The 22588-nt window shown below is 38.0% G+C and overlaps 1 protein-coding gene across 3 annotated transcripts in view; it reads left to right on the top strand.

Annotated features, from left to right (window-relative positions):
• RGS12 (regulator of G protein signaling 12) overlaps nucleotides 1–22588 on the top strand; it is a gene marked incomplete at both ends in the record, with an annotated part of 75720 nt that overhangs the window by 19918 nt on the left and 33214 nt on the right. For all 3 annotated transcript variants that reach the window (XM_079534071.1, XM_079534070.1, XM_079534069.1), the window contains one exon: nucleotides 16700–16721. In XM_079534071.1, coding sequence (XP_079390197.1) covers nucleotides 16700–16721 — 22 coding nt within the window. The remainder of the gene's footprint in view (nucleotides 1–16699; nucleotides 16722–22588) is intronic.

The raw sequence follows: 22588 nt of genomic DNA, 5'->3' as shown, positions 1-22588 counted from the left end.
GATTCCATAACATCTTCAACTGTAATCTGTTGCATTTGTATCTTTTTTTGAAATGTGTTAAAATGGGGACCTTTATGGCGTTCCCTCAAACTCAGCAAATTTGGGTTTCTGTCTGGCCAAGGAGAACACCTCAAAGCTGTTGAGTTTCCTGAAAACTTCTGAAACGTTTCCCTTTGGTATTCCTCTGTGGTTAAAAATAGGGCAGAATAATGTGAGACCTCACATCTTATGCAAATGAATAACAATATTGCTACTTTTTGGATATTGTTAAACAATCTTTTAATTTAGAGGTTGCTTTAAAATTAAAGAATATTAATTCTTTTAACTAAATATTAGAACAAAAAAGATAGCTGTTTCTTCTTTTCTTCTCGACTTCATCCCATTTTGGCATCCTTAAAGCTAAATCTTATATGAAAGAGAACATTTATTGTATCAAATTTCTAGATTTCAGCAATGTTTTTGAAGTTGGAATGTATCATACATTCCTTTTAATAGTTAGTGTTAGGAATTTTTGTTAGAATGTTCTATCTTAATTATAACCGTTAATAATCTAGTATTATTAGCTGTTATTATAGATAATAATGCTTGATTCTTTTTCTGTTTTGTTAATTCCAGTGAAGCAACTTCTTTTGCATTTCATCTGCAAATTGAAAGCATACAACACATCTCCTCAGTATGAGGATTTTATACTAATGAATGACATGCCTCTGCTGGATATTAGTTTTGGCATCTGTGAGTGGCAAAAAACCCTAAATGCTCATTTGACTTAATAATGAGTTTTTAAGTGGGTACCTGTCTTTGTTTAACTGATTTAAATAATCAGACAAAGCTTGTGTTGGACCAGTGAGTGTACTGGGAAAATCAGACAAGAAGAGTTAAACATGCCCCAAACTTTTCCCACCCTGTAAGTCCATCTAATAAAAAGCATTAATACTCTCTTCAAAGCTTTCCTCACCAACAATCTTAGATCATTGCCATGGCCTGAATACCACCACTATGTCTGCTATAATAATGTGGTTTAAACCAAGGCCTCTTCATTCCCAGCTTAGATTTGTGCATTTAAAATTTGAAAATAATGTATGTCTTTGTCTTAAGTTTTACCAATTATGTGATAACTTACTATGTTGCTGGTATACATGGCTTCCACGCTCTATTACTTGAAATACTGCATTTTGTATGGATTTTGTCCTAATTCTTACCTAAGATGTAACTGAGAGGCATTCTTGTCCTCAGTCTGCCTTCATGAAGATAGAAAACAAGCCAGTTGTGGAACAAAACTGCCTGCAAGAAAAAAATCTCCAGATAGCAGATTGGATAGTATCCTGGGCTCCATCAAAAGCAGTGTGGTCAATACAGTGAGGCAGGTGGTTCTAGAGGATTTTTAGCATCCCTTTGAACCTGTTTCTTGAAATGTGCCACTAGGTGTCAGCTTTTCAAACAGTGCTAAAGTGGAAGTTGTCTGCTTATTGATTTTACACTCACTTCCTGTAGAAGTCCAGACCCTCTGTCTGAACTGTAACATATGTAGTTAGACACAATTGTGTCATTTTGTGATGAAATTCATTTCTTTACCTTGAATTACTGTAGTATACGTGGTCATGGAGATGCTTTTTAAGGCTTTTAAAGCATTTAGTATTTCAGACAGGAATTCCAGGCTTCTGCTACGTTCAGGCTTCTGGCTGTTACATTGTTGGATGAAGTTTCTCAACTAACTGTGCTGCTCAATGGCTGCACTCCTGTGCTGTAAAATGGAACAGGGCCAGGACAAGAGATATGCAATGGAGCGTAACGCTTGTCCTGTTGTGCCATCAAAGTTGTCATTTATGCTGCTTTGTCCTGAGCCAGCTAGTGTGTTTTTCTCAGATGATTTCTGGTCACGGTTTAGATGTTGCCCCCATGGTTAGCATCGCTTTTCCCAACAGGCAGTTTGGATGCAATCCACGTGATTGATAGAAGGCTGGGAGAGCTTGGTGGTATGGTAGAAAGCACCAGCTATCTTTGGAACTACAGAAGAGCTCAGGCACTGTTTATTTGACTGCTACAGATATAGCCAGCATGGCTCTAGGTTACCGTCATCTCATTCTGATGCGTGTATTATCCTTCAGAATTTGTTTTAACATCATTCTCAGGGCTTGTTAAAGATTTCCAAGAATATGAATTTTAACGTTTCATTCTCTGGCTGCTCTGTTAAGTACTTCAGACTCTTTTCAGAATGCTCTGGAGCACCTACTTCAGACTTTAGCACTTCTTATAGGGTATGTTAGTTACACTCATTTCTACTCCCCAAAGGAGGACAAAATAATATTAGCAGTACACGTTTTTTTTTCTCCTCACATGCTGTGCACTGCCATTTATGTTAAACCTTTCAGGACATTTTATACTATATAGTAATTTTGAAACATTTGCTGTAATTTTTTCTTATGTGTATAAAATGTACCGTGGAAGGTTCTTATGTTCTTCATACTTTATACATTTGTGAAATAATTAACTGAGGTGGCTTTGTCAACAGATGAGCACAAGCTGTGTGTATCTTCTTGGTTCTTGTGAATTGAAGGTGCTTATTTCTAAATACATTCCAGAATGTGAAACTGTGATTTTACAGACACTTGAGAACATTGAGACTTGTTTTCTGTTGATAAGGTGATCATACTTGGGTAATTCTACGTTTTTCTCTTTTCTACAGTTTTGAGTTAATTTCTTTATTTCAAATCTTGGAGAAATTTGTCTTGAATTGCACATAAGAAAACAAGTAGTCAGAGAGAGTGATGAGAGCTGAATCTCATCTGTGTTTGCACTGTGATGTGCATGCAGCAGTGCTCATCCTGCTGCCTGACAAGAAATGAACAGAGTTGTCTGGGATGGATTCCATAGAGAATGTGGATAGAGAGTTGGCACTGCATGCAGAAATTTCTCCTGCAGGAATGAATTGTCTGACCCTACCACTCAAGCAGTGCCTGAGCTTTATTACCTCTGGGCTTGGCTCCCCAGCGCATTTCTGTCACAAAATCATAGGCAGTATGTGCTTTTGGGGACTAGACTAGAGCTTGTATTCTGCTTGCATCCTCTGATGGCAGGTCTTGCCAGTAGCCATTACCACCATTCTTAAGATTTTTTTATGGAGTGGATGCTGATGAATTCATAAGCTGTCAATATCTCTAATGGACTCACTGTGAGGTTCAGCATGGATAAACAATTTAAGGTAACTGCCTTAGCTCAACCACATAAGGTATCAGAGCTTATTTTGGCTTCATCCGCTTGGTTCCAGTTTGTCTGAGTAGCAACATAACAATCAGCAGTAGGTGGGCAGGTTCTTGGGGGTGTCTTTTGCCATCACCTCTGGTACCTGGCCTTCTTTTCAGTGGTTTAGTGGGGAAATATTGGTGGTAATTGCACGGTTGAACTGGATGATCTTGGAGGTCTTTTCCAGCTTTGGTGATGGTATAATTCTGTGAGTGTGTTTACTCTCCTGGCTCTAATTTATGAGGTATTTTAACCCCTTGACATTAAGGCAGTAAAATAGGTTTCAGCACTGAGATCTGTTACTGAAATCCAGAATGCTTTGTTGCTTAAGGATAACCTTTGCTTCAGTTTCTGATGTTACATTTGTTGATTCAAGAACATCTTTTAAGGCTCCTCCCAAGAAGGTCAGCAGTGAGGCGAAGTTACTCAAATTAATAAGGACAAGAACAGTCTCTGAAGATGTGAGCAGACTGCGTTTGTAAGACTGCATGCCTGAACAACAAAATGGCAGATGAAAATGTATGTAGATAAATGCAAAGCAATGCAAATGAGGTAAAAACGCCCTAGCTTCATATATCAAATGGCATCTATGTCTCTGAGCTGCTTCAGAAGTGTGGTCTTTGCATTATAAGGGACAGTTGTATGAAAATATCGGCTCTCTACACAGTCAATAAACCAGAAAATCCAGTGTTGTGAATTACTGGGGAAGTATCAGAGGAAAATGAACCACATTTTCCATACACATGAGCCATACGCTCTATGGTGTAAATACTGTGATATGGTCACACTTTTTTGCCAATTTAAAAATTGTGTTCTGGTTTCTTTATTTCAAAATGTTATAGTGTATTAGAAATGGAAATGTTTCAGGAAGGTGTAATGAGTACAGAATTGTGGGTGGCATACAAGAAACAAATGGGATTGACTGCTTGCAGCCTTCTTCAGCACCATTAATTGTGGGTGGCTGAAGCCAGGAGCAAAACAAACCAAGGAACTGTTCATGCAGCAGGCAAGGAGGTTTGTGGAACATCTTGCCACTGAGTGCTGTGTATGCAAGAAATATGCATGTCTTTGGGGGAAAATGGACAAATATTTGGAAAAGAGACCTACTGGGTATTATAAAGGAGACAAGCCAGGTTCAGGAAATCTGAACTAAAAGTACCTGAAGTCGGGGAGAATGTAGTCAAGAAATATCTCTTGGTCTGTGCTACTTGTCACTGTGCATCCATCTGTGGCTGCTCTTGGAAATTGAATATTGCATTTGGTAAACACATGCTTGAAACCGATGGGGCCATTTCTAGATTGCCATCTTCAGGAATGGACATTGCTTCTTTATGTCTGGGATTGTGGATTGTTCTTGAAGTACAGAAAGCTGTGTCACCTTTCAGGTGGTGCAACCCTGTTGTTTGTGAAGGGGAGGACTCACTGATGGAGCATCATTTGCCAGTGCAGCATAACTGCAGTGGGCTCTGGGAGCACACACTGCTGTATTACAGCTCTTTGCAGCATCTGCTTTCTGAGGGAGAGAGCTCTAACAGCTTTCCTGCTGCAGAATGGATTGCTCATGTAATTTCTGGAGGGAATAAGGAGCCAGGTGACTGCTTTGATTTGTGTTACTGCCCTTCCTCTGCTGCACTTTGTCACCTTCTGTGTCACTGTCACGTCACATGCTAATGGAGATGAGGAAGGATTTTTGTCTCTGAGGTTTGGTTAGTGTTATTGAAGGAGTTAAAGTCTTATGGAATGAACTGAATTGGCATTTCCAGAATATAGCCACAGAATAGATATGGTGCAAATGAGAGTACTGTACCCTTCTGTGAATTGATTCTGATTGCATTTACTGCTTGAACTGCTGGGATTTTGGCTAATTTCCACTGTCCTCGTGGATTCATCAGTCCAGTGAAGTTTAAAGAAAAGGTATCACCTGTGGAGCTCCTTCCAGATGAGCTGCTGAGCTTTACTTAATATTAGTTTATCAAAACATTTAATCTGTTCTTTTGAAACTCAAAAAAAAAAAAAAAAAAAAAAAAAAAAATCCTAGTTTCTACTTCTGTTTAGATCAGGGTACTCTAAAAGCATAGTATTAAGCATGATTTGTTGGCCAGAGAGTGTGTGCAGTTCTTTCTGAAGGCACACAGTTATTGCTGGCTTGTCTGGAGAGTAGGTGTGGTATTGAAGAGGATGAGAACTGTGTTTTGTTCAGAAAGAGAGCTGTGTAAGTGGCAGTGCCCTGCTTACTCAGAGCAACATGGAGCATTTGGGTAGGATGAGATAGATTGCGAAACGTGCATGCATGTGATTGTAATCATACAGAGACATGCACTTACATGCTGGAAACTGGAAGAAAATTGCTGCACGTCTTACAAGTTTAACTGTTCTTCTTTAAGAGAAAAAATAATTTTAGATGATATTTTGAGTGTTTTTAATAGGGATTGATTCATTCAGTTCATTTGGAAAATTTACTCATCAAAGGGGAATGTATTAAAATTGAAGATAATTTGGAGACGAAAATTAGGTTTACTCAATGCTTAAACAAGTTTGGGCAAATGTTAGGGACCGAATCCTCTAGGCCTTTTCCGAATGCATTTTACATTAGCAGTCTCCTCAGCAGCACGCTGTTGCCTTTTGAGAAGCTTTCTTGTTCCATAGGACCTGCCTAAACAACATGCTAAAAGCTGCCTGTGCCTCTGGATGAGAAGATACAGAACTCGTGCTGAGGGCGGAGAATGTGCTGGGGAGGAGGAGAATGGGAGAGGTGTTGATAGGGCAACACACAGAGAAGCCTCATTTTATGACTGGACTCTGGAAGAAGTAAATATGTGTTCAGAAAGAGCTAAATAATAAAGTTGAAGGGACTGTTTCTTAACGATGAACTATTAAACTATTTATACATGGAGAAAACTTTTACTGATAGTCAAGTGTCTGTAAGTATAAAGTTTTGTTTATCTAAAGAGAACAGAAAACAGGAATATGGTTTAATGAGTAGCCTTCTGAGCTAAGAAATCTTGCAGTGAAATACGATAAATTATGCTTCTAAGGAGTCAATGAGTTTTTAAAGAGACAAAGTTTGTAAGTATAAGTATTTAAGTTAACTTCCTATATAGCTTCTATTATAAAATTAAGAATATACCATTTTTATAGCCATGTTTTAAGTGACATTATATTGTTTTTACCATGTGGAGTGAATATACTGTGTATTCAGATATTTCTTTGATTAAGTTTTTAATAAACCTGTTGTTTAATTTTCACTATGCTTGTACATGTGTTTCCAGAAAGTCAGAATGTTGTGTGAGAGCTTTGTTACCTTCTCATCGTTACGGTGGGTTTTTAAGGTGTGCAGCTAAACTGGTTTCTTTCCATCTGGATTTTTATCTAATAAAACAGAATCCAGATGGTGTGAGTTATTAAACTAAATGAAAAGTATATATCGAATAGAGATTTTTTGAGTTGTAGACCCTCCAGCTCAGTTTTTATCTTTTTATTGCTTAGAAACCATATTCTGTGAGTTACAGTCCTAGATGGAATATCAAAGATATGTATGAACTGTTTAATTAAAAATAAGTTGTTTCCCCATTTGGTTTTGCGTTGATTTCCCCAAATGTATTGACTCTTCAAGGCTCTGTCTGTACTAGTAGGAAATTGAGAAGCAACTTAATGTGTCTTAGTGATCTGTCACTTAATCATATCCTCCTTATTATGTGATTTAACTTTAATTTACTATTAGGCTGCAAATTCAGCTTCCATCCGGATGCTCAAGTTATGCATGCTGTTGCTGCATGTTTGCTTTAGTGGAGGAAGTACAGATGTCTTAAGCTGCTGTTGAAGGAAAGGAAAGAAATGGTGATGTTTGTTTCAAAAAGGACTGTGAAAAAGTGTCTGTTTTATTATCTTTTTACAGTCAGGCTTTGCAGAATTGTATTTCAGAGTGTAAAATACAACTTGCAGAACCAACTCCTTATTTTTACGGGAGATTTTGGGATGGCAGATCTTCCCTAGCAGCTTGAGGTGTGTACATTGGGCTCGGAATGGCATTGGACAGCAGGGGGCACTCGGAACAGCCGTTTGCATCCAGTCCGTGCTGAATTTATTGTATTATTGGAAGCCTTGCTTCTATTTCGGTTATTTATAAACGAATGCATTCCAAATAGTTTGAAAATGTTTTTTCTTAATATAATCCTGGAATACGAAAGACTTTCATCTTTAAAACTGATAGAAGGAAACCACATTCCTGTAAACATGAGAATCTTCCCGCTTTTAATTATTAGCACTTACACGATCTGTTTACTGCTGAGTAGCTGACAAATCCTCTGCAAAAATACATCCGGACAAATTATAGAAATTTTGGAGAATTAGAAAAACATCTGTTCTACAGGACAGTTTGCTTAGTTTGTAGATAGGTTGCAATTCTCCTGCTTTCAGAAACTCACTGCGGTGAGCTAAGTTGTGTTGTTAACAATTCTTTTGCCAGGCTTTTCGTACAGGTATTTTATTTAACGTGGGACAAAAAAAAAAAAAAAAAAAAAAAGGGAAAAAAACCTTGAGATTTGAGATTTTTGAGGATCATTCTGCCAATGTTAGATATACTTTAGGAATTTGCATTACCAAGAGTTCATCCAGAGAATTACCTCTCTGTAGTTGCCTTGTATTTTTTTGTGTGTGTGTTTGTGTTCTTTCTTTTAGTAGTAATGGATATATTAAATCCTATTCATCTTTTGACAAGTTAAAACTTATCCAGGCTTCCTGCCATTCTGTCTTTCTCTTGAGCCTTTTCTTCTCTGAAAACAAGAGCACAAAAGAAAATAAGAGCAGAAAGTAGAGGAAGGGTGGAAGAGAAGAACAGATCAGCCATATCTGGGGCTGCTACCCCTTCCCACAGTTTAGCTTCTAAACAGATGGATGTGGGTTTACGAATGTCGCCTTTGGTAAATCTGAATAGGTTTTTTAAGGCTCTTGTGCCATCATTTAACACTTTCCATTAATAGCTTTGCAAATTAGAATTCCTTCTGCTTTGGACCTTTGAACTCAGAGTTGTCTGCCTGGTTTTCAATCTGGCAGCTACAAAAATAATCTGTGAAAATACAGAGGGAAATGAATATTTTTTTTCCAGGGCTTTCAGATTCACATAGCATTTCATTGCCATTATCATTAACTGATGTCATCTAATTGGCAGAGTTTATCTTCAGTGCTAGTAGAGTCGCTGCATGGAAAAATGTGGACATGTGGTGCGCAGTTCAGGACATAAAATCAACAACTGTAGAGGTCTGTAAATGGAGGGATTATTGGCTTTGTAACACCAAGTGCAGGAGCGTAGGATGTGCAGAGCATTGCCCACACACGGTGCTCCCAGCCCTGTGCCACCATGGGGCTCTGGTGCAGTGCTGACCCTGATGCTGCATTTAATTCCTCACGTGTGATCCTCCTTCTCCCCCCAATCATTCTAATGTTTTTGTGGGTAAGAACCACACCTGGCAAAACCGTGCTGGGACATTTGGGTTTTGTAGGAGATTCCTGTAGGACTTAGGACTAAACACTGTCAATTAAAATCCTGTTCTGTGATGCCCCAAGGGGATGTTTGCAGGACAGCTCTCCAGGCCTTTCTGACCCCTATGTGCTTTTTACGTATCTCATGTGAGGATTACTGCGCAGGTGCTCGCTGCCTATATGTAATGTCAGTACGATCTGGTTGTTGAAGGTACTGACAATGAAAATACACTCTCGAGCCTACTTGCTCTAGTGTTAAGCAACATGCAGCATTTAAACAGCTCAATTTGGCCTATTTTCATTGTAAAATTATAATTTTTAACAGTTATTTAAGCAGTAAAACTATTCTACTCTGAAAATCTCCCAAGGAATTTGCTTCGTAAGTCCAAAAATAATATTATATTTTATAGAACGTATTCCTTCCTATCAACCTCCCCATTTGTTTCTGTTGCATTTCGTCATGGTATTAAACTCTTGTGGAAGACAGCATTTTGAGATGCAGCAGTGTGCCTATTGAGATTCATAATCACTCATAAAATGAACTTTGTCCATGGCACCAAATTGTTGTCTCAAGAATGCCTGTTAAATCACGATTCCTCTATTTTCATCAGTAATTAGCTTGAATTTCTTCCCTGCTCACTCTGAATTAAGTCTGTAAGGTTGAGTTGCTCTGTTAGCTAAGAGTGCCCATGCTGAATTGCTGAAACATCTTTTTGCCTCTCTTTGTATCAGTTCAGGGTAAAATTTCCCATCTTCGTATTTAATTTATACTAAGGCTGCTCCAGAAGTAATGCCTCCTACTTTATGATATTGGCCCATGACGTCAGAGGTGGGTGTTGAAGGGATGGTAGTAGAGGTTGAACTTTCCCACCAATATTCACAGCGATGTGTTGTTGCTGTGTGACAGATGGCAGCAGAGGGGCACTCTGACAAAATGACGTCTGACGTGGAAGTGCACGTGAGGGAAAGGTGTGGAGCTGAATTCTTCCATGTAGAAAAAATGACACCTGTTGATACTCATAGGCACTTGCTGAGCATTTATGGAGACCAGACAGTGGATGTGAGGTGGTGGGTGATGCTTCAGCAGTGACTGCAGTTGTCAGCTCCACTGGAACAGACTTTTATGAGTGCAGCATGAAGGCTCTTTATCATCACCAGTGAAAATTCCTAGCTAATGATGGTGACTGTGTTGAGAAAAAATGTTTTTTGTAGCTGAGAATTTGCTGTATCCAATTGTGTTATTGTGCTCTTTATAGCTTCTGCCATTTTCAGGGAAATAAATAGGCGGCAATACTTTCGGAGTGAGCTACAGATTAGGGGAACTGGGACTGGATGGATGTGGGGGATCCCACGTGCTGCATTGAAAAGGGAGCAGGTCGCTCTTTCTTAAAGTACTGCTTGTAAGTCCATCACGTCAGGACATCCCCAAAGCATAAAAACAGTAAAAATGCTCACTAACTATTTTCAGTTTGTAATTCTGGTTTTTGTTTTTAGCAAAACTTCTATTCTGGTTGCTTCAAAAGCAACAAACAGTGCTCCAGGTACTACTGCTATTTACTTCAGAACAGCAACAAACTTCATGACATTCTGCTCTTTCCATATACAGTCTCTTGAAACCACTACTACCACAGGCAAGCGAAGAGCACTTCCCTCTTGCATGACAAGCAGCTGATTTTGCTCTCTGTTCCTAGGGCGCTGTGCACAGAGCTGCCTTGACATCAGGAAAGCACAGGCTGGGGTAGCAAAGAGGGAAGGGAGAGTATCTGTTGGTTTCTGCAAGGAGGATTCTGTCTTTAGGGACAAGGGGCTGCACCTAGCTTTAGCTGAGTCTGCCAAGTTTCCTTGTGCTGTGGATTTTTACCTGCGATTTACAGTGTTAACTGCTGAAAAATTGAGCAGAAGAGACTGTTCAAGGTCTTACTTTAATCTGGCTTGCATGATGTAAACCTCTGAAAATAGGGGTTTACGATGTAAATGTTTCTATAACTAGTGTTATGGTGATTAACTGTTGTTTTGCTGGAAACTGCTTTGGAAATCTGTTTTACTGAGCACAGGACCATCGCACGTTCAACTTATAGGAAGCGCTTTAAAATACAATTGTCTTGATTTATATAAAACGATCTAGCGTTTCTCAGGAGAGATAATTGAGATCTAATCTGAATCCCTGACGAACCACAGCTTCCTGCATTGGCCTGTTGCTATGGGTAACATAAAGGGAGTAAAATAGAACTTCATACGAAATGCCTTTAAACTTTACTGGCATGTACAGGCATGGAATAGGGCTGGATTTTTTAGCTTAATCTTTGCAAAGCTGATTTGCTAAGGAAATGCTTTTTCCATATTAAGTGAAGATGAATTTAGGAAGAGTACTGTTAGGAAAAATAACTGCTGTTTCTTATGAAGAGCGGGTAAGTGATATGAATTATATTTAGCTAAGGCATGGCATCGTTGCAGTGAGAAATTAGAAGCTATTGTTATTGGCAAGAAAACCGAGAAGAATGTTATCAGCTCGAGCATGCTTTTTGTTTTGCCTTACAGCTTTGTTACTTTAAAGTACTGGAGTTAAAACTCCTTCCTAAATGCAGACATTTGATTTTATTGTCATAGAAGAGTAAATGGAAACCTTATTGTACCAGCTAACAGTCGCATTTGGAGGTGTATTTATGAACTGTGCCCAGGACGTTTAAAGATAAAAGATCAATAAGTTGATAATCTGTGCCTATTCTTTTCAATTCTGTGCAGTGTATTTTGTGCGTGCTTTCTGTGCCAGTATGTCAATATTATATGTGTAGGTAAAACTGTATATATGTTTATATCTTTATCAAAATAATTTTAAGGATGGCTTGGCATTTAAGCCACTGTGTTTATATGTAATAAGATTGGCTTTGTTTTGGGTAAAAAAGTTGAACATTTTTCTCCTAAAGGAATTCCAAATGTCACATCATGTACTGTTCAGATGTCATTTCTATAGATCCAAATGTGCAATAGTATTTTTTTTTCCTTGAGAATTCTTACATCTGTAATACTTTTGTATTAGCTATTATAAATGCCCTTCTTTCATGAAAGACAATTGAAGAGACAAATTATGTAAGAGTTCCCCTTCAAAAGACATTGTGAAGGGGCTTCATTTTCATAAAATTCTATATCATTACATTAATTGCAGTAACATTTTCAACTGAGGATAAAAATGATATCACACGATGTTTAGGTAAGATATATATGTGAGATATTTATTGGATGGAAAATGTATGAGTAATCTATAAGTAATATGGCTTTGTCTTTGATTTCAAACATTAGGACAATATTAACTACATTTTGAGGCATGATTCCCCTCCCAGAGATCATCAGAGGTCATGGCATTTGCACAATGTTAATGCTATAGTGCATTTAAAAGGATAAAAATACACATATGCAGTGCAAGTCCTGGAGTAGTTCGCCTTGAGATCTAGGAACCAGCTCGTAATTCCTTACTTGGCAGAAAGAGAAGTTGCCTTGGGTGATTTAATGAGGGGTTTGAACAAACCTGGATGCAAGCAGGCAGCTGGCTGAGTGATAGGCTCTCCAGAACTAAGAGACAAACTGTTTGAAAGTTGGCTGCTCTTACGAAGTCTGTAAACCTTCAGTGCTTCATCTCCTAAAGAGCACAGTGAGTTTCTCAAACTTATTTTGTGTTTTGAACTCATATGAGAAAATCGGTTTAGAAGGTTGATAGAGCTAGGTAAGCTATTCCAAGCTGAAAAGCTAAATTAGAGGGGGCTTCGGAAAAGATTGTGAGTGTAGTACTGTAATCAGTAACTCTCACAGATTCCAAATGCAGCAGGCAGGGAACTCTTTGAATGCTGCAAGATGCCACTACCTGTATTGAAAGTAGGAGTGCTGTAGGAAGGGCAGAGAGAGGTCACTTCTAATCCTCTTTTCTTTGAATATTTCTGGATACTCAGGAAAGAAATAGATATTTCTGTTCAGTCTGCTTTTGTCATCGCTGAAGTAGAATAGAGCAGTATTTTTTTGCTCTGCTTGTAGATTTCATCCCTGTGCGTCTCAGGAATAGTTTGAAATACATGAGGAAGACACTCACTCACATTCTATTAAAGGAGATGATTTCATATTGCTCCATTTTATTGTTAAGGCCTGGCATTTCCTAGGATGTGTCACCCCTCCCAGTACCCTCATCGTTCCCTTTGTTCTCCTGGAGCACTTGAGCATGACTATCGACTTGAGTGACAAATCTTGAGAAGGTGAAAAAGGGCATCTGGCGATGAGCTACCTGCAGAATATTTGCACACAGGTTTATTTTTCTAAGTAGTGTCTGAGGTATGGAAGGAATATGTTTTGCTTTTCTGCACCATGGTTTTATGGCAGACTTTGACGGTAATTAGTTAATTACCTGATCCATGTAAAAGGGGATGTTCCTTGGATCCCTGTGGATTTCCTGGATGAGAGTTTGTGCCAAGGGACAGATGCCATCAAACTGGCATTATGCACCCATCTGGCAGGCTGCGGACCACAAAAGCTACAGGCTGCATCAGCCTTTAAAATTGCTTTCTCCTTTATGGCCTCTCTGCATTTCTTCCCTGTTGTGAGCGCGAGATAGCATGTAGTTTTCTCCCTGCTAATTATTGTAAGCTTATCCTCCTTCAGATGTATTGCAAGCAGATCCTGAACCTGACACTAAAAACCTGATTTTTCCACCTACCAAATAGAGGTGATACAAAGAGAAATTTTACATGCTTTTTTCTTAATCAGAAGTTTATACTATCTAGCATGTGCTGAAACATTTGCCACCTTCAGAGACATAAAGCATCTTCTGTGGTGTATATCTGCTTGGGAAGCTGTTGCTCAGCTTGTTGCCCTGGCACAGAGCTCCTCACCTGGATCACAGGGATCAAGACCTTGCCCTGAAGTCTAGGGGAGAGTTCACATCCTCCTCCTTTGGTGTCTGTACACCTGAGCAGCTCATCCAGCTGGAGGAGCAAGCACAACTTCTGGCAGGAGAGATACTGAGAGATACTATATTTCTCCTAACTTAGTTTAAAAATCTTGGTATTTATACTCCTGGCACGTACCATCAGGATATACCATGGGCTTTTTCCTCAACCAGTCTGACACTTTGAAGAACTAATTTCAGTTCTTATCTGGTTGTGAGAGATTTGGGGGTTGATTACAATTCAGATTTTATCTCTGAGTGATAGTTCATATGTACACTGACAAATTGTATACAGGTATGTCCTGTCATTTGGAAAGAAAGACTTTTTAACCTTCCTAACGTCCCTTTACACATCTTGTCTTTCCTCATCTTTCAGAAATGGTCATGTACGTGAACCATATAGTTTTGTAGCTATTTAAAAGCTGTGCTTTCTAACAGGCAGTTCTTAATAGTGAGTGTTAGGTTTTATCCGAAAATTAGCTTCATATCTATAGTAGGTGAAATTTTGCCCTGAAGAGCCTGCTAAGCACGAGCACTGAAGAATGAAAACCAACCCCCATCACATACTGAATTTTTAAAATGAGATCATCATAGTATTTAAAAAAAAATCTGGTCTTGCAACTTACACTTGTGGACAAATCTAGACAAGTTCCAGCTGAACAGTTTAGAAGAGAAACTGCTTTGTCTAAATGTGAACAGTATGCAGTTTCTGACCGTTTTAAATTAAGATTTCTAAGTATCCAAAGTAAGTATGAAGTTTTCAACCTGTTTTTGTTAAATTAGCTGAATTAATTTCATAAACACAGGTGAATATAAAGAAACGTTCTTATAATAATTCTTGTTCTGTGATCTAAAAGTGTAAAGTGATAATGATTAAGAATTGCTGAATAATGCTAGGGGCATATTTCTTAAGAAAACTGCTATGCTTTTGGTATATATAGAGGCTAGAGGGAATACAAACTGTCTTATTAGCACAGAAAAAGGTACGTGATGTTTAGAGAAGAAATTCTGTTATTCCTATAGGAACAATTTTTTGGAGTATTAATAAGTCCCTACTGAGAGAGATTTTAAGATACTGATTCATGACATTTAAGATAAACATTTCAAAACACTAAAGCCAATCTGTGGTGTGCAGAAGGCTCAGGGCCTTAAATTAGGCCAAATGGCTCGAGGTAAAATTCATTCATCTCCATAGTTGTCCATAGAACTTAATTAAGTGGTACCATTCCAGTAATTTTTGAGTTTCTGTGCTAAATCACTCATTTTTTTTCCAAAAGCAGTGTAAATATTCTCTTCACTATAATGAGAACCCTATAAATTTTACTTTTTACCTTTCACAAACACGGGGAAGAATCATCCTTGATGTTTTTATCTACATTCACGGAAGCTGCCAAAGTAAATAACCATTTTAAAAACATATGTATTTTGAAAGGTTTTTTTCCCTGTCTTTTCTGCAAAGTGATACTGCTGCTTACCTTAAGTCATCCTTTTCTTCATTGCTCAAGAAAAAAAATTGGAATTTTTTGTTCATCAGCTATTCTGTACAGTATGTGGATAGAGGCAGTCATATTTATAATAGAATCCAGTAATGTAAGTTAAATTTTCTACATAAATTAAGTTACAGCTTCTGAATGTATAACATGTTTGCAAGGCTGTACCCAAAACATGAGTGCTTTTTAGATATCTGGGTATACCTTTATAATGTTATTATGCTTCACAGATTCAGAAGCATTTCTGTGTAATTTAACAAGAACTGTCTTTTTAAAATGCATTTGTGTTCATCTGAACTGACGCTCTAGCAGTGATGCCAGTTACAGATCAGTTTGCGCATTGAAAATTCCAGAATACGTGTATTAAAAACTAAATCAGATCCTCTGCTGATTATGGGAATGATGGAGCTACAGCAGTGCTCTTTAGATGCTGTCAGCAGCAGTATGAAATTCCATCGCGAAATACAGAATAAAAGATAAAGAGCAGAGAAGAAATGATTATTCTAAAGATTACTGAGGGTTTCTGTGTATTCTGAGGGGGAGAGGGAATGTTTGTTCTGAGATCGGTAAAGTCAGACAGATTATGGATAGATGGCCTTTCTCCTGAGCTGTGTTTATATGCCTGCTTTTTTCTTCTGCGTGTTTTCCATCTTGGAAATGTTGCAGATACATAGGGCATTCTTTCCTAGCTCTTTAAGCAGCAGTACAAAATAGGAGAGTTGGTTTGTAATCATTTAGGAAGTTATTTAAAGGCTCAAGGACACTCTAAATAACCAAGGAAAGATTCTCTAATTTAAAGTAGTAAGTTGTAATAACCATTGAAAATCAATACAAACTTCAGTGTCCTTCAGCTGTCCTTCCTGTCTGTTACTCAGCTGGGTATTGAAGTGAAGCTCTGGACTATGTGTTTGGGAAGCCTTCACCTATCTGTTTTTTCAAATGTTTGCTGCATTGATATAATTTGTGATCAAAGCTGGAAAGTTTAGGGTAGACAAACACTTAAACTTTAACATTTCACTAGAAGTCTAACTGTCCTTGAAAATTTTGTGTAAATTACTATTAGAGGTGATGAGGAATTCTACCTCAGTCAGAACTTATGGAACCATTCTTACATCCTTTTGGCTCTCTGCAAGTCATCAGAAGGGGAAGTTTTCAATCTTTCGATTGCCGAAATATCTGAAATTTTAATTTCATCCCACGTATCTCCATGTATCACAGTCAAGTTTTCATTTGATGTCTTTGCGGGTCACTTGAAAGGTATCTGTTTTCTCCTATATACTGACTGATGGACTTGATTCATTGAAAAAGGATGTTGAAATTTACGTTATGAAGTAAATATTTGTGGAATCAAGTTCCAGGCCAGTGGTTTAAAGGCCTGGGTGATTTTCATGAGGAGGAGGAAATGTCTGTGAGAAGGTAACAGCTGGTATCTTTAGGTTTCCATCGTCTCACATTGTCTACTGTTAATAGAATGATAAATCTTCACACAATACGTGAAACTCAGAGATTTATAATACATATCATGAAACTTAAGTAACGCTTATTTTTCTCTTTCTTATTACAGTCAGCAACTGTCTCTGATGGAGGTAAGCTGAAGCCTGTTTTTACTTTTATAATGAAAATGAAACAAGTTTTCCATATTAAGCAACAAAGCATGTGGTAAATAAGGCAATAAATTACAAGATGTGATTCCAAAATGGTGCAGAGCTCTGTGACTGCTTTGGGAACTGTGCCAGTGAAAATGTTGCAAGGTTATGGTTGCATACTTTCACTGATTTATTTGAATAGTTTTTCTTTGTGGCACATATCTGTATATATGCACACTTTTATTATAATTAGGACTCTTAATTCATAGTGATAAAGAGACAGAGTGAGCATTCTTTCATGTAATTGGACGCTAGATAAAATCTTTATATTTTATTGTCCCTTACATAGCCTGTTGGAGAGATGCTCTAGCTACTAAATTGTAAGCTGTGCTGGTGCATGCATTAAGGCTGAAATTTCTTTGCAGTATGATGTACTATGAGCAAAGGGTAAGTAATATGGTATTTCTAAGATCAGAGCATAAAGTTCTAGAGAACTTCTAAGTAAACTCCTCTTTGCGTCACCTTAGCTTGTTTGTTTTGATTTTAAAATGACTTCAGTGCTTTAAAGGAATGGCCACTCTTTGTTAAACAGTAGATGATCTTTCTGAATCTTTGAAGTTAATTGAAACAGTCTAAGTGTGCTTCTTCATGGAATCAAGATGCGTAGTTTAGAGTGCACAAGAGGTGTTTTTTGCTTGGCAGGAGTTGGTTCAATTGACTGTGCAAGGAAACTCGCATACAGTTGATTATGTTTGGAATTCTTTGATATCGCTAAAAGGACAATTTTCATAAATATAAAAGTGACAAACTGTTGCTGTTATTAGTTCTGTAGAAATGAAGAGATTTTGTGATAGGTAGGGATATTTTTTTATATTAAATGCAAATGTAATTTTAAAAGAAGCAGTAATATTCACAAAATTCCATTGTGTCTTAATTTCTGATTTCTTGCAAAACTAAAATTCCAGTTAAGAAATATTACTGTTTTTCTCTTTTTGGTAGAGCCGTTTTTCAATGGCTGGCTGACTTTGTCAGGTATTTTCCTCCTCTCCTCTTGACAAAGTCTACTGATGTACTGTCCAGATGAGAACATAGACTCAGTAATGTGTTTGTCTTATCTGCAAAGTGGCAACAGAATGAAACAGATAATGGTAATTCTCTATTCTGCTGTTTGTGAAACACAACCTTTGATTCTGTGGGACAAATGTTTTTTTGTCCCCAGATGTTACCTCTTGCTATCAAGGATTACAAAGCACGTCATTTTTGTTTCTGCATGTATTTGGATGAAATTCTGGGTGCTAAGAGACAAAAAAGTTGATCTTTTTTTAGCCTACCCAAGCTTGGAGGTTGCTGTAATAGTACTCATCTGATAGTTGTTTCAACTCTTTTATGTTTTCAGGTGAAAACTTGTTCTAAAGATTTTCAGTTCTTTCAGTGTGGCTGGTTGTATTTCATTCTGATTCCATAGCTACCTGTGTTTTCCCAGTTAATTCTGTCCAATTTTGTGAAGCCATGGAATTGAACAGCCCTGTAGACTGCAGAGAAGAAAAAACAGATAGTAATTTATACACGCTTTTCTGCTAAGTTGTGGTGCTTTCTATTTTTTCAGCTGGGTCTGAAGTTTTAATTTGGACTCGCTCTTCATTCTCAAATGATATTCAAGAAGGGGGGACAACAGTTTATGTAGAATGCAGTAGTTGAACTATGCTAAATAATACTGAGTAAATGCTTAAATACCAAGAAAACAGTTTGGAAAGATAAGAACCAAAGTGAATATATCCAGAAAAAACTGAAATGAAATAAAATCCAAATCCATTTTGTTGAGTAAATGCCCTGATTCATGTCTGAATTACATTTTCAAACCTTCAGTTTTGTTGAGAATGTCACTGAAAAGTTCTCCCATCTTCCCCAATGGTACAAATTCATTAATAGGTGCACAGATTTACACATTTTGGAGCACATGTAGATTAGAGGATTTTTTACTTGTGTAACCTTGCATAGCATGAGAGTAGCAGCACATGCTTCCCTTCCTAGACTAACAGTGTTTGTACATCCATATAGCATAAACACTGTTGTCAAGCTTTAGGCTGGGAAGGGAAAGTTATGTTTAAAAAATACTAATCATTATTTATATACACCCTTTTGGTATAATAGGAGGCATGACACCTCTCTTTATGTTTTCTTTCCAAAGGCAATTAAGCCACATGGATTTTATTACATTAGAGACAGGCACTGGAAACCATCTACCTCTTGGAAAATTTATTTTATATAGTAACTCAGCTCATACAAAGCTGGGATGTTGTTAGCCAAAGCTGAGCACTGGGCTGTGAAAATACGTAATATTTAAAAGGTCCGGTTCCTTGAATTTGTGGTGCTTCTGCTGACAAGCCACAGCTCTTAATTGTGAGTTGCTTAATGAATTACAGACAATTCAGCACCCTTATCACCACTGTAGATCAATTACAGCATCTATGCTTTAGGAAGAGCAGAAACTATTTTATATTATCACATGTAATTAGCACATTTCTCCTACTTCCCTACTTGGAAACTGTCCATTGCTGCTGCTGTAGGGAAGGAGCGTAGTGACGCAGGATGAAGGCTGCAGCTGATGTTTTGAGAGTTGTGTCATCTCAGAGATGGTTGTTAGTCTGCAGCTAACTTCTGGTTTTCACTATTGATACCTACACAGCACTTTACAAAGGCAAACATTAAGGTCAAAGGACTTATAATAAAAGTACCTCATCATTCATCTCCTCTCCCAGACAGACAGGTGGTATCTTAATAGCTCTATTAGGAATCTCTAAGTCAGTTCTTCTACCTGCTGTTACCTACAGAGATCAGTTCCATGATGCTGAAGTCTATTATTTCCACATACCTAAGCATATCAGATACTACAGGCACGTCTTTTTACTAAGATACCACTTGCTCTATTATCAGCTGATTTTTGTTTTCAGTATTCATCAACTAGCAAGAATTTTAGCATGGAAGAGTTTCTGAAGCATTTTTTGAAAGTTTCCTGATGAGTAGAATAATAAATAATGCAAAACTGTATTTTAAACCTCCTTATTGTGCTACCTCCTTAACTAAAGGAGGTAGCACAAAAAAAATCTGCCATAAAATCCAAAATAAAACAAACCACTATAGCTTATGATGTAAACAGAACTATTATTTTCTCCAATAGGTATATGACTTATTTTTCAGTCACAATGGCAGTGCACGTATTAGCTGTGTTCCACAGTAGCGTAAATAATTCAAGTTCCTTTAGCAGCAGTGGCAAAAGGTCCTTTCTTTCAATTATTTATGCAGCATTTTATAGTGCTTAGTGTTAAGTATACTATTGGTTTCCTCTGCTTGAAGCCATGAGGATAAAGAATCAGTTTGTTTCGAATGGTGTAAAAAGCTACCAGGAATTGTTGGGGAGAATGTGTTAGCTTCACTTACCCCAAAGCTGCAGAGGAACAATGTGCTGGGCACTAAGAGCAACTTGCACCCAATGGGTTCCGGGACATTACAGTTGAACTTGGTATGGATTCAGAAAGATGGCTTGCACTGAATGCCTTGAAGTATTTGATTAAGTGGCACCACTGTGGTTCCTATCAGCTTTATCCAGGTAATGTACTTAGTGGTTAACTGGAATACTTTCATTGCGTGAATGTATGTGTTCAGATCATTACAAGGTGTACATGGAGCTGCTTACAATACAAGCTATATATAAAAAAAAAAAATGTTTGCAGGTTAGAATATACATGGATCTTATGAACAAATGCTTACAAAAACATCTTCAGTTGCTTTCTTTCTTAGTGCTTATATTACTTAGATCAAAACTTTCAGAGCCATCTTATCCTGAATACTTTGAAGATCTTGATGAAGTATGTGCATTTTCTTACATAATGCTTTTTCTTTTTTTGTTGTAAGTTAAATAAAACCACAACATGTGTAAACACAAAAGGTGTTAGAGACAGTCTTTGTGTGGATTTTAGAAAGCAGCCTCTCAATTCAATTCTGTGTTTGATGAAGATAATAAATGAAACTGAATTTGCACAGAGAGTGGTTATTCCTTGCTTGATTCAGACATTCTTAGATAGGACAGAAAGAAAGTTAGCCTCCCTGGGTTCAGGATTATTAAATAAGTAGCCTTCTTTTAAATATGGTAGGCAAGTGTTTGGGAAGTTTTCTCAACTCTGTGCTGCCTTCCATGCTCCAGAGTAAAGTTTTTCACAGCACCCTCCTCCTTTGGCATCCTGATATTCCCAATAGCTAATCCTCCCTTTTAAAATACCTTACAAGGAGGAGCAGGCTGCTTTGCACAGCTGTGTGGTTGGAGTGCTTGAGTTTGAGGAACTGGGGCTTTTGGATCACTAAGGGAAATAAAGGGCTCAGTTAGAAAGTGTCACTATTCCTCTGTTCCGAGGTGGGCTGTGTGTAGTTAGGTATGGAGGAGCTGTGAGTCAGGAAACCTGATGCTGAAGGCTTGCATAGGAAACATTCCTCTGCAAGGGGAGAGAAACTGGAGTACAGTTTATACACTCCTGGATAGATTACGTGCCAGTGTTATAGTTGGTGATGTTTTCCCCAACTGTCTTTTTTTTTTTTTTTTCCTTCTGATTCTAAGTTATACACCAGTATGCTTGCACTGTGCTGTGATGGTTTATATTCCAGCCACTGATATATGTAGTTAAGGATAACCAGCCCTTTTTCTGAGAAACTTTCTTGTTCTCTATAGTTTTGGTGCTAACAGGTACTCCAGCAGAAATGTGTATATATGTATGTTTAGAGCAAGCTGACTGCGTTTTCTTTTTAAGGTGTCAGGGTTAATAGTACGTCCTGGAAAACTCGAGTTAGCTAGATCAAGTCCAACAGAACAGAAACATCTTACTAAGAATGAGTAAGCCCTTAACACTGCTTTAACACTTTGGAGGGCCTGTGCTAGTAGCTCACAAAGCTGTTGAAAATGCCATCTTTCTTTGATTTGTTTGTTTGCATGGAATCTCCATAGTCGGCAGCATGTCAGAGGAATGAGAAGCCAGTGGAGTTTATAGCAAGTACAACTCCAACCCAGTGGAGTGAGCAGCTGCTAGCAATTAGAGGTAGTTAGCAGTCAGGGACGGGTGTAAACACCCAGACAGTAATTGCAATTTGGTCGTCTTCCCTGCCGTAGGGTTTTGGAACAGCTGCCCTTGGAGGAGGGAGAAGCTGACCTTCTGGTGACTGCCAGGCCTACCATTTTGCAGTCCCTCCTAGTCCTGAGGCCCCATGGCTTGCCATTGAGCACTTCTTGTGGCTACACCCTAATTTCCCTATGTCAGACATGTAGGTTTAAGCGCTTTGGTATGTGGGACGAGTTTACCTTTCTGAGTTCACCTGAGAGTGCCTAGGAAATGTTCCTCATTCATCACTAGAGATCTCTGGGCATTGAACCCTCTCGCAGTGGGGCGGTATCTGGGCTTAGTAACATCTGAAACTGTTCCAGCAGTGGGTGTCTATTTATATCCCGGACTGTGAAATAAAACACATCCACCTGCAGAGTTAAAGCAAAATACCCCAGGTAATAAATTTAGTCGTAATTCTCTTCAGATTCACATTAGCTTCTTTCACAATAGTTTCACTGTGGTGACAGGTATTCTCTAATGAGGCCAACAGTTGACTCAATTATGCTCTCTGATGTGTCTTTTGGGAAAAAGTGAATAAATATTTGTTATAAGGAAACATAGCATTATTTGGTGGATCTTATATTATTATTGTTGTTTTTAAACATTTTCCTTGTTGAATATATCCATTTATCCATTTCATTCCCCCTAATCTAATTTGTTTTGTTATATTTTTCTTAAACAAAAACTTTCCTTGCAGAAAATTGTAGTGGTTAGATTTTA

The sequence above is a fragment of the Tetrao urogallus genome (assembly GCF_951394365.1).
Source record: "Tetrao urogallus genome assembly, chromosome: 4".
Taxonomy (NCBI): Eukaryota; Metazoa; Chordata; class Aves; order Galliformes; family Phasianidae; genus Tetrao; species Tetrao urogallus.
The sequence above is the reverse complement of the archived record's forward strand: the minus strand, read 5'-3'. Positions and strand labels throughout refer to the sequence as shown.